This window comes from Aquarana catesbeiana, linkage group LG09 (assembly GCF_042186555.1).
Source record: "Aquarana catesbeiana isolate 2022-GZ linkage group LG09, ASM4218655v1, whole genome shotgun sequence".
Taxonomy (NCBI): Eukaryota; Metazoa; Chordata; class Amphibia; order Anura; family Ranidae; genus Aquarana; species Aquarana catesbeiana.
Genome location: NC_133332.1, coordinates 26,137,925 through 26,151,165, shown reverse-complemented (window position 1 = coordinate 26,151,165; position 13,241 = coordinate 26,137,925). Strand labels below are relative to the sequence as shown.

General features: G+C 43.6%; 1 protein-coding gene across 1 annotated transcript in view; it reads right to left on the bottom strand.

Annotated features, from left to right (window-relative positions):
- Positions 1-13,241, bottom strand: part of GABBR1 (gamma-aminobutyric acid type B receptor subunit 1) — a 333,519-nt gene that overhangs the window by 90,991 nt on the left and 229,287 nt on the right. Inside the window, 2 exon segments of the mRNA XM_073598155.1 lie at positions 7,997-8,113; positions 8,242-8,374. Coding sequence (XP_073454256.1) covers positions 7,997-8,113; positions 8,242-8,374 — 250 coding nt within the window.

Sequence of the window (13,241 nt, the reverse complement as noted above, 5' to 3'; positions counted from 1 at the left end):
TGGTCTCCATACTGCAGCCCGGGAGCCAGATGCGCCCTTTGCTTGCTTTTATCTGGCCCTTGGGGTGCTCTTTTATTCACTGACACCAACAATGGGGCCCAATGATGGAGCACAATTCCTCATAATGACACCAACAATGGGGCCCAATGATGGGGCACAATGCCTCCCAATGACACCAACAATGGGGCCCAATGATGGAGCACAATTCCTCCCAATGACACCAACCATGGGGCCCAATGATAGGGCAGAATTCCTCCCAATGACACCAACAATGGGGCCCAATAATGGGGCACAATGCCTCCCAATGACACCAACAATGGGGCCCAATGATAGGGCAGAATTCCTCCCAATGACACCAACAATGGGGCCCAATGATGGGGCACAATTCCTCCCAATGACACCAACAATGGGGCCCAATGATAGGGCAGAATTCCTCCCAATGACACCAACAATGGGGCCCAAAAATGGGGCACAATGCCTCCCAATGACACCAACAATGGGGCCCAATGATGGAGCACAATGCCTCCCACTGACACCAACAATGGGGCCCAATGATGGAGCACAATGCCTCCCACTGACACCAATGATGGGGGATTGTTTACTCCCACTGACGGTGGGACATTTTGTACTCCTGATGGTCACAGTTCAGCCCCCCTAAAGTCTAAAGGACAGAAAACCGTCCCTTTGTTTAGAAAGTTTGGAGACCCCTACTCTATAGTGTGTACTTGTCTCAATCCAAAGCACTAAGTGTCATTTCTGTCTGCTGCCTTCTTCCTGTATGTGAGGGTTCACAACCACTTTTTTTTTTTTAATTTTGAATATGTGATGGGTTAAAACTTCCAAGCTGTAATTTTGTACACAGCCTAATAAGCAAATACTGTATATACTCGAGTATAAGTCGATCCGAGTATAAGTCGAGGCCCTAATTTACCACAAAAAACTGGGAAAACTTATTGACCCGAGTATAAGACGAGGGTGAGAAATGCGCAGCTACTGTAAGTGGAAAAGAGGGTCAACAATGCCCATTTGCAGCCTCACTGTGCCCATTTGCAGCCATAGGTCCCCCGAACTTCAAACTCGGTAGTTAAGGGTTCCTAGATGCCCCCTAGCTGCAGCCAAAATTTGGGGTCTCTGAACCCAAAGGGTCCCGAAATGACATTGCTGCAGATGGACACAGTTGACCGACTTTGGGGCCCCGTATCCTGTATCTCAGGGCCCCGTATCTCACCAAATTTGGGGTTCCTAGCACCAAGTGGCCCTGAGATACGGGGCCCCAAAATCGGTTCGGAAAATGAAATTTTTTGCTGCAGAAAAGTGCTTGACTCAAGTATAAGTCGAGGGGGGCATTTTCAGCACAAAAAAATGTGCTGAAAACTTGACTTATACTCGAGTATATACGGTATCCAAAAAATCAAAAACCAAATAATAATAAAATTGGTCTACAGGAAGATGCATCTTCATGCCACGCAGGGTGTTCTATAACTTGCACACCATTAAAAGTTATACCTGCTTACTATGCCCTGTTTAGAGTCCCAGCATTTTAAATCAGAGCCCCAAAACTCGTTAGATATTTTGTATTTCTTTTGCTGTGAACCAATTTCAGGCCTCGTTCACCTGGGACATATCAAACCATACCCTGTCTGAGGGCTATTTTTCCCGGCATGGGGGTTGTACAGGTGTATCCCCTTGCAAGCAGACCTATTGATGTCAGTTGGGATGCAGTGGCTGCGTGAAAATGCCCTAAAACGCATTGGATAGATGTCATATTGGTGGCAGCTGCTGTGTCCATGCAGCCACTGCATCCCAACTGACATTAATTGGACTGCCTGTATGGGGATACACAGAACACTTGCGCATCCAAATGGGGGTAAACATGGCCCTCGTGTTGGGTACGCATTGATACACCCATTGGTTCACAGCAAGAAAAGTACAAAATACCCAACTCATTTTGGAGCGTTTTCATGTAGCCACTGCATCCCAATTGACATCAATAGGAATGCATGAAACACCTGTGCATCTCTGCACACGGCCCTCACACAGGGTACGCATTGATCGACCCCTTATGAACGAGGCATTTTTGTTAATAGATTTTAGAGTCATGGAAACTTGTTTCAGCCCCCCTTTTAGACTCTTTACCCAAGTGATAGTGTATCCAGTGATAATTTGCCTCACCTACCAAAAACCTGAATCCAGTGCCTGCACTCTGTACACAGCTTATTCCAGAACCCTGCACTCTGTATATAGCTCATCCCAGAACCCTGCACTCTGTACATAGCTCATCCCAGAAGCCTGCACCCTGTACATAGCTCATCCCAGAACCATGCACTCTGTACATAGCTCATCCCAGAACCCTGCACTCTGTACATAGCTCATCCCAGAACCCTGCACCCTGTACATAGCTCATCCCAGAACGCTGCACTTTGTACATAGCTCATCCCAGAACCCTGCACTCTGTACATAGCTCATCCCAGAACCCTGCACCCTGTACATAGCTCATCCCAGAACGCTGCACTTTGTACATATCTCATCCCAGAACTCTGCACTCTGTACATAGCTCATCCCAGAACCTTGCACACTGTACATAGCTCATCCCAGAACCCTGCACCCTGTACATAGCTCATCCCAGAACCCTGCACTCTGTACATAGCTCATCTCAGAACCCTGCACCCTGTACATAGATCATCCCAGAACCCTGCACCCTGTACATAGCTCATCCCAGAACCCTGCACTCTTTCAGTCTTGATATCCTGAAAGACACCATATGACGTCCAGTCAGGATATCGCAACAACTTTGCCGACATCATTTTGTTATATGGCGGGCATCAAGTGGTTAATCACCACTGTTTTTTTTCTAAAAATACATAATTGTATTTTTTTTAAAATGCATTTTTCTTAGTTTCTGTTATAACATTTTGCAAATTAGTAATTTTTCTTCATAAATTTTGACCAACATTTATACCGCTACATTTCTTTGGTAAAAATAACCCAAATCAGTTTATAATATTTGGTCTTTGTGAAAGTTATAGAGTTTACAAGCTATGGTACCATCATTGAAAATTGATCACAACTGATGTACTGATGGCCTATCTCATTCCCTGTGACACAAAGGGCCAGTTCCCACCGCTGCGATTTCAGACATCGCATGTGATTCACATCACATATGAACCAAACTCATACTGGACCCTTTTTTTGGTACACACCAGAATCGGTTTACATTGGGTGTTCACACCCATGCGATCCGATTCCTGAACGAATTGCCAGTTTGTCATACGATATGCGAACTGATCTGGGGGTGTCATTAAGTTTGTTTTGACACTCCCAGCGGTTTACATAGGCCAGTGTGAACTGCCTGCGGGAGACTTGCGATGCGGGACCCTGTACTGGATTCGCAGGGTTCCTGCATCGCTGCAGTGTAAACTGAGTCTAACAAGTCAGGACAGAACATATATTCCCCAAGTGACCTCTTTTTGGAAAGTAGACAGTCCAACATATTTATGCGGGAACCAGCGCGATTCCAGTGTCGGTTCCGCATCGCATAGAACATCGCACAAGTGTGAACCGGCACTAACAGGCATGGCAAGTTTTTTTTAAGTTGTAATTTTTTCCCACAATTCTTTGGAAAATTAAGAAATTATTTTTCATTTTTTAACAAACTTGTCATATTAAAAAGTTATTTTTCACACACGGCATATGCATACTTGCAACTATACCCCAAAACACATTCTGCTACTCCTCCTGAATATGGCGATACCACATGTGTGAGACTTTTTCACAGCCTGGCCACATAGAGAGGCCCAACATCCAAGGAGTACTTCAGGCATTATCTACTTTAAGACCAGGCCTTCTTCCGATACTTTTTGTTTACAGGTAAAAATCTGTATTTCCACTAGAAAATTACTTAGAACCCCCCAAACATTATATATTTTTGTAGCAGAGGCCCTAGAGAATAAAACGGTGGGTTTTGCAAATTTTTATTGGTGGGACACTGGTACACTGACAGATGTTTTTGTGCACTTGTACACTATAACAGATGTTGATCGTCCACCGGCAGACACCAACAGATGTTTATGTCACAAAGGAACACTATTACACTATTGCAGATGTTTTGTGCACTTGTACAGATGTGATGGGGCACTGTGACAGATGTTGATGGGGCACTGTGACAGATGTGATGGGGCACTGTGACAGATGTTTTGTACACTGGTACAGATGTTGATGGGACACTGTGACAGATGTTTTGTGCAATGGTACAGATGTGATGGGGCACTGTGACAGATGTTTTGTGCACTGGTATAGATTTGATGGGGCACTGTGACAGATGTTTTGTACACTGGTACAGATATGATGGGGCACTGCGACAGATGTTTTGAAAAACTGGTACAGATGTGATGGGGCACTGTGACAGATGTTTTGAAAAACTGGTACAGATGTGATGGGGCACTGTGACAGATGTTTTGAAAAACTGGTACAGATGTGATGGGGCACTGTGACAGATGTTTTGAAAAACTGGTACAGATGTGATGGGGCACTGTGACAGATGTTGATGGGGCACTGTGACAGATGTTTTGTGCACTGGTATAGATTTGATGGGGCACTGTGACAGATGTTTTGTACACTAGTACAGATATGATGGGACACTGTGCACTGGTACAGATGTGATGGGGCACTGTGACAGATGTTTTGTGCAATGGTACAGATGTGATGGGGCACTGTGACAGATGTTTTGTGCACTGGTATAGATTTGATGGGGCACTGTGACAGATGTTTTGTACACTGGTACAGATATGATGGGGCACTGCGACAGATGTTTTGAAAAACTGGTACAGATGTGATGGGGCACTGTGACAGATGTTTTGAAAAACTGGTACAGATGTGATGGGGCACTGTGACAGATGTTTTGAAAAACTGGTACAGATGTGATGGGGCACTGTGACAGATGTTTTGAAAAACTGGTACAGATGTGATGGGGCACTGTGACAGATGTTGATGGGGCACTGTGACAGATGTTTTGTGCACTGGTATAGATTTGATGGGACATTGTGACAGATGTTTTGTACACTGGTACAGATGTTGATGGGACACTGTGCACTGGTACAGATGTGATGGGGCACTGTGACAGATGTGATGGGGCACTGTGACAGATGCTTTGAAAAACTGGTACAGATGTGATGGGGCACTGTGAGAGATGTTTTGTGCACTGGTACAGATGTTGATGGGACACTGTGCACTGGTACAGATGTGATGGGGCACTGTGACAGATGTGATGGGGCACTGTGACAGATGCTTTGAAAAACTGGTACAGATGTGATGGGGCACTGTGAGAGATGTTTTGTGCACTGGTACAGATGTTGATGGGGCACTGTCATAGATGTTTTGTGCACTGGTACAGATGTTCATGGGACAGTGGTGCTTGGTGTACTGTGTGGGGATGGCTGCAGTCTGTGTGATCTATGACAGCTCTCTGTGTAAAAGCAGCTCCCCCCCCCCCCCTCCGTACTGAGCTCAGCGGGGAGAACTGTCACAGAGACACGTGTCTCTGTTTACACTGTGAAGGCTGTGATTGGACACTGTCATCACGTGATCGGGAGGGCCAATCACAGCGCCCATATCCCGATCTGTCCTTGGCTGTGTCCTGTGATCACAGCCATCACAGGATCGCGCCAGAACGGCAAAGCTCCCACCCCGATGTTTATGTACAGTGGGCAGGGTGGAAGCGGTTAAACAAAGGAAAATGGCATAAAAAGACAAAATTAGGTGCTGTTCAGGTAAAGAGGTAAAGTCCAACTAGACCCAATAATTAAGCTCCAAGGGGCGGAGCGAAATGCATTGGAGGTGTGGCCTGGCTGGAGTCCGGGCTGAGGTTGCTCTTCATCTCACTTCTTGCACATGAGTTTGCTTATGGATCTTTTACTTTGGCAAAGGAAAACGGCACTCCCTTGCAATAGAATCCCTCTTATACTTAATTCTCTGATGGCCATGTCTTTTAACTTCCCTCCATTCCGGAGCTCCAACAGTCTCTTTGTCATTTAACACTTTCACACCTTTGAGGAGGTCAGATACCTGCATCCCACAACCAGCACTATGGCTCCATCGTAAAACCCTTTCCTCTCTGCTGTGTCCTGTAGTATTGTAGGGGTTTGAGGATGGAACCACAGTCTTCAGTGGGGGATACAGGCATTTGGGAATGCCGCAGTGACAGATGGAGGTTATAGCGCTGGGTCGGAGGGAAGGTAAGTGACATGGGCCACCAGAAAGACGGAATCAAAATTCGGACAACATTTTCATTACCTCGAGATTCAGAATTTATCTGAATTTATTTATTCAGATATCCAAATTTCAAATTGCAAAACATGTAAATTCAGCAAAAAAGCAGCGCTACTGTAAATCATATCCTAAATGAATTAAACTTGTGTAAACAATCCTCAAATAAAGTGAAAACATTATACAGTAGAAATATATAAGGAACTTTTTCAGTCCATGTGTTAATAGAATGTGAAGAATTATAAAAAACTTAAGAAAAAGTCCAAAAGGATGTGAAAAATCATACAGGATCAAAATAAAATCTTTTCACAGTCCATATGACTGTTCAGTCCGTATCCGAATTTCTGAATCACAATAGTAAAGAATTTCAACAAATCCAAAATAAATCATAACAAAACAAATTATTCGAATTGGAATTTGAAAATGCATTTGAATTTGAAAATGATTTCAAATTCAAAAATGAGTTTGAATTTGAAATGGAAACATATTGCCATAAATACAGTAAAGAATAAACGTGAAATAAAATGAAGATTCCTACTTGGGCTGCTTAATAGAATAGAATAAAACAAAATAGAATAGAAAGGAATAGAACAGAAAATAAAGGAATAGAATAGAATATAAATAATAGAATAGAATAGAAAATAAAGGAAAAGAATAGAATAGAGGATAAAAAACTTAATAAAAAGTCCAAAAACGATGTGAAAAATCATACAGGATCAAAATAAAATCCTTTCACGGTCCATATGACTGTCCAGTCCAGTCCGTATCCAAATTTCCAAAACACAATAGTAAAGAATTTCAACAAATTCAAAATAAATCATAACAAAACAAATTATTTCAATTGGAATTCGAAAATGCATTTGAATTTTAAAATGATTTCAAATTCAAAAATGAATTTGAATTTGAAATGGAAACATATTGCCATAAATACAGTAAAAAATAATTGCGAAATAAGATGATGATTCCTACGTGGGCTGCTTAATAGAATAGGGTAAAACAGAATAGAATAGAAAGGAATAATAGAAAATAAAGGAATATAATATAATATAAATAATAGAATAGAATAGAAAATAAAGGAAAAGAATAGAATAGTGAATAAAATAATAGAATAGAATAATAAAAGAATAGCGTAGAATAGAATAGTAAAGAATAAAGTAAAATAGAAAAAATAAAATAGAATAAAATAGAGCCATCTTCCGAAATTCAAATTTAGAATATCAAATTTCAAATTTTGAATGTCAAAATTCGAATTTGGACACTCGAATTTTGATTCGATTCGCAAATAACGAATACACAAATCAAATCCCAATATACAAAAGTCATTCCGAAAATGAATCATTCTAACAATACGAATAACCTGAAAACTAAACAATACAAATGTTTCCGCCATGCACATCTCTAGTTTAATTACAACAGCATGTAGATGCAAGAGGCCACCAAAACATCAACGTGATTCACAAGTCAATACATTGTCAGAGGTCAAGTCAAAAACCAAAGAAGAATATCTGTCTGCCCAGCAAGTGCCTCCAAACACATAAGAAAACCAGACAATGGTATAAAACAATCCATGCATTGTATCCTCTAATGATTTTTGCTCTTTTTTGGATCATTGCTATTCCCAGTTGAATCCATTGCCTTGGAGGCCAAAAACTAAAGAAAGACGGGAAGGGCCTCCAAACACAAACGGGATTCCATGATTTCCATCAAACAATTATAATAACATTTTCCAGCTTACCTTCCTCCTCTCCTTCTTGTCGTCTTTCTTGGTGAACGCCGTATGGATCCACCAGATTTTGGTAAACATACTGCCGTAGGCCAAGCTGAATCCAAGTCCCAGAAGCCAGAGGCGAGCCTGGACGATGTGGCCAAACCAACGATCGAGAGGAGGGCGGAGCATAAAGAGAAGAGAAGAGGCATAAGGAGCAAAATAATAGAAATCTCTTCTTTCTGAAAGTCTTCTGCAGGCCTGTATTAGCTCACCTGGCACACCAGGGGGAAGTGCCATGTCTCTATGTGATGCCCATCCAGACCAAGTGGGAAGACGGCAGCGAGAGCCAGTATGCATCCTGCCGCCGTAACATCGTTCAGGTGAGGCTGTGAGTTTTGGATGTACCTGAAGAAAAAAAAGACGGAGTCGGTGTTTAGTGATCTTGTAACTTCACCTAGACCTGCCTATCCTGCTTAAGGGTCATGGACATTGCTGCATGAAAAAAAAAAGCAGTAAGTTGTTTCTTTTTTTTTTTTTTTTCTTTTTTACAGATCTGTGCACAGATGTATTGTTTTCTATGGACCCAAGTACATAGCAGCATAGACTTGCACACCATAAAAAAAAATATATAAATAAGAAGTCTGCATCAGCCGTCTAGCATATAGACCATATTTTATGTTGTACCGATGCAAACATTTGTGCTAACATTTGTACTAATGTTTACAATCCTAAAACATACAGTGCAAATATACTCTATTGGAAGGCAAGGGATGTCTATGTCCTAGCAACAGAAGACGCTTGCGTCCTGGTAACAGAGGACACTAGGTGGCTTCTCTGAGCAGCTGCCTGCATGCTAGCAATGGAGGACATTAGGCAGCAAAAGCTGACGGAGTCCTAGCAACACAAGATGCTAGGCCACTTTCTTGACAAGCTGCTTTCTTGGTAAGCCACCTGCATTCTAGCAATGGAAGAATGCTAGACTGCTTTCTTGATAAGCCACATGCGCCCTAGCAATGGAAGGATGCTAGACTGCTTTTTTAGCAAGCTACCTGCGCCCTAGCAATGGAAGGATGCTAGACTGCTTTTTTAGCAAGCTACCTGCGCCCTAGCAATGAAAGGATGCTAGACTGCTTTCTTGACAAACCGCCTGCGCCCTAGAAATGGAAGGATGATAGACTGCTTTCTTAACAAGCTGCCTGCGCCCTAGCAATGGAAAAATGCTAGACTGCTTTCTTGACAAACCGCCTGCGCCCTAGAAATGGAAGGATGATAGACTGCTTTCTTGACAAACTGCCTGCGCCCTAGCAATGGAAGGTTGATAGACTGCTTTTTTAACAAGCTGCCTGCGCCCCAGCAGTGGGAGGATGCTTCCTTGACAAGCCGCCTGTTCCTTAGCAATGGAAAAATGTTTCCTTGACAAGCCGCCTGCACCCCAGCAATGGAAGGATGATAGACTGCTTTTTTAACAAGCTACCTGCGCCCCAGCAGTGGAAGGATGCTAGAATGCTTCCTTGACAAGCCGCCTGTACCCTAGCAATGGAAAAATGCTAGACTGCTTTTCCAGCAAGCTACCTGCACCCTAGAAATTGAAGGATGCTGGGCCACTTCCTTGACAAGCCGCCTGCATCCTAGCAATGGAAAGATGTTTCCTTGATAAGCCGCCTGCACCCCAGCAATGGAAGGATGATAGACTGCTTTTTTAACAAGCTGCCTGCGCCCCAGCAGTGGAAGGATGCTAGAATGCTTTCTTGACAAGCCGCCTTCGCCCTAGCAATGGAAAGATGTTTCCTTGACAAGCCGCCTGCACCCTAGCAATGAAAGGATGCTAGACTAATTTCTTGACAAGCCGCCTGCGCCCTAGCAATGGAAAAATGCTAGACTGCTTTCTTAGCAAGCTACCTGCACCCTAGCAATTGAAGGATGCTATGCTGCTTTCTTGACATGCAACCTGCCCCCTAGCAATGAAAGGATACTAGACCGCTTTCTTGACAAGCCGCTTGCCCCCTAGCAATGAAAGGATGCTAGACTGCTTTCCTGACAAGCTGTCTTCGCAATAGCAATGGAAGAATGCTAGACTGCTTTCCCAACAAGCTACCTGCACCCTAGCAATGGAAAAATGCTAGACTGCTTTCCCAACAAGCTACCTGCATCCTAGCTGCATGCTAGGGTGCTTTCTTAAGAAGCCGCCTGCGTCTTAGCAACAAGGTCATTAGATATACGCATGCAAACGTTGCTCAAACATTGCATATGTAAAGTGTACAGAGCTTCTGTCCACAAATGTATGCGTACTAATTGGAGTCAGGGGCATAACTAACTAACTAACTGCAATTCAGCAAAAGTTTTACGAAGCCCCACATCGTCATCTCACCATGACTTCTGGCAGTGTCAGTTTTGCAAATCAGTGGTTGTTAACTTATGAGCTATAGGGAGCCTCAAGTGTGACCCCTGACATTACCAATGGCCCGAACCTAATGTTCAATATATGTAATGCTTGAGAGGACTGTCAGAGACAGCAGACCTAATGGATAAAATGAGGGTCAGAGAGTGAGGACAGGATACATTGTTGGCTGGGGATATGCAGCAGAAGACAATAGGAAACTGGGAGGTTGTTACATGAGGCTTGTAGAGATCAATACTATTACTCTAATCAACGTTCCTACTACAGACTGCTGAGGTCTGAGGGCCGCACATCATATACCAAAGGGCCGCATGCAGCCCCCTTCTAGGACCCTCCACTTTGCACAGAGCCGAGTCATGCAGAAGATAGCCAATAGCATAAGAGCTGCAATATACTCAGCATCTCTGGCTACCAATCATCAACACAAGCATCCTATTGTTCTCAATTCGCATTGATATTAAAAAATCAAGAGGGTTACCTTTGTGTATATAAATAATGATAAATTATGCATAGAATACAGAATCTTTTAGTACACGCTTCACTGAAGTACCATAAGGTCTCTACTCTTACCGTGCCAGCACCCCCCCCTCCCCCATCCAATCTGCTGCCGGAGAACCCGGGATTTTTACTCTTCAGATCAGAACATTAAAACAAAATTATAATTAAAGCGTTTTTATAAGACACCCCTACCTCTGCATGACAGCATGACCCGGCCAATCGACCACTCAAACACCAAATTCTGAATTGTGGAAGGCAACAATAGGGGAATACATGCCCGGTAACATCAGAAACTGTCTGGTGCCTATAATACAGTCTGACAGCTATTGAAAGTGGAACTGACATCAGATATCTTTTCATTTGAGGGAGATGCATGCTAAGTAATGTGTCAGTGAAACACTTTCAGGTGTTTAATAACTCAGAGATCACAGCACTCCCCCGACAATGCTTACAGTATCTCACAAAAGTAAGTACACCCCTCACATTTTTGTAAATATTTTATTCTATCTTTTCATGTGACAACACTGAAGAAATGACACTTGTCTACAATGTAAAGTAGTGAGTGTACAGCTTGTATAACAGTGTAAATTTGCTGTCCCCTCAAAATAACTCAACACACAGCCATTAATGTCTAAACCACTGGCAACAAAAGTGAGTACACCCCTAAGTGAAAATGTCCAAATTGGGCCCAAAGTGTCAATATTTTGTGTGGCCACCATTATTTTCCAGCACTGCCTTAACCCTCTTGGGCATGGAGTTCACCAGAGCTTCACGGGTTGCCACTGGAGTCCTCTTCTACTCCTCCATGAAGACATCACAGAGCTGGTGGGTGTTAGAGACCTTGCGCTCCTCCACCTTCTGTATGAGGATGTCCCACAGATGCTCAATAGGGTTTAGGTCTGGAGACATGCTTGGCCAATCCATCACCTTTACCCTCAGCTTCTTTAGCAAGGCAGTGGTCATCTTGGAGGTGTGTTTGGGGTCGTTATCATGTTGGAATACTGCCCTGTGAACCAGTCTCTGAAGGGAGGGGATCATGCTCTGCTTCAGTATGTCACAGTACATGTTGGCATTCATGGTTCCCTCAATGATCTGTAGCTCCCCAGTGCTGGCAGCACTCATGCAGCCCCAGACCATGACACTCCCACCACCATGCTTCACTGTAGGCAGGACACGCTTGTCTTTGTACTCCTCACCTGGTTGCCTCCACACACACTTGTCACCATCTGAACCAAATAAGTTTATCTTGGTCTCATCAGACCACAGGACATGGTTCCAGTAATCCATGTCCTTAGTCTGCTTGTCTTCAGCAAACTGTTTGTGGGCTTCCTTGTGCATCATCTTTAGAAGAGTCTTCCTTCTGGGACGACAGCCATGCAGACCAATTTGATGCAGTGTACGGCGTATGGTCTGAGCACTGACAGGCTGACCCCCCACCTCTTCAACCTCTGCAGCAATGCTGGCAGCACTCATCCGTCTATTTCCCAAAGACAACCTCTGGATATGACGCTGAGCACGTGCACTCAACTTCTTTGGTCGACCATGGCGAGGTCTGTTCTGAGTGGATCCTGTCCTGGTAAACTGCTGTACAGTCTTGGCCACCGTGCTGCAGCTCAGTTTCAGGGTCTTGGCAATCTTCTTATAGCCTAGGCTATCTTTATGTAGAGCTACAATTCTTTTTTTCAGATCCTCAGAGAGTTCTATGCCATGAGGTGCCATGTTGAACTTCCAGTGACCAGTATGAGAGAGTGAGAGCGATAACACCAAATTTAACGCACCTGCTCCCCATTCACACCTGAGACCTTGTAACACTAATGAGTCACATGACACCGGGGAGGGAAAATGGCTAATTGGGACCAATTTGGACATTTTCACTCAGGGGTGTACTCACTTTTGTTGCCAGCGGTTTAGACATTAATGGCTGTGTGTTGAGTTATTTTGAGGGGACAGCAAATTTACACTGTTATACAAGCTGTACACTCACTACTTTACATTGTAGCAAAGTGTCAGTTCTTCAGTGTTGTCACATGAAAAGATATAATAAAATATTTGCAAAAATGTGAGGGGTGTACCCACTTTTGCGAGATACTGCATATCCACTCTTCTCTGTGGAAGGATGGCACCATCTTTGTTTAGGCATCATCCAGGGTCACCTCTACTTCCTGGTGTGAGATACTCACTCAGAGATGACACAATCATGTACATTTTGGGGTCTTTGCGGTTCTTGGCTGTGTTCACAAATGTCTGCCACAGATCAGCCTTTGCTGCAACCCCCAATGTGTGACTTCCTATAATGTTACAGTGTACAGTCTGCTTACTGGGGGGGAGAGGAGACTGAGGTAATGCTTCCTCCTGCCTGCAGCAGACTGATGACAT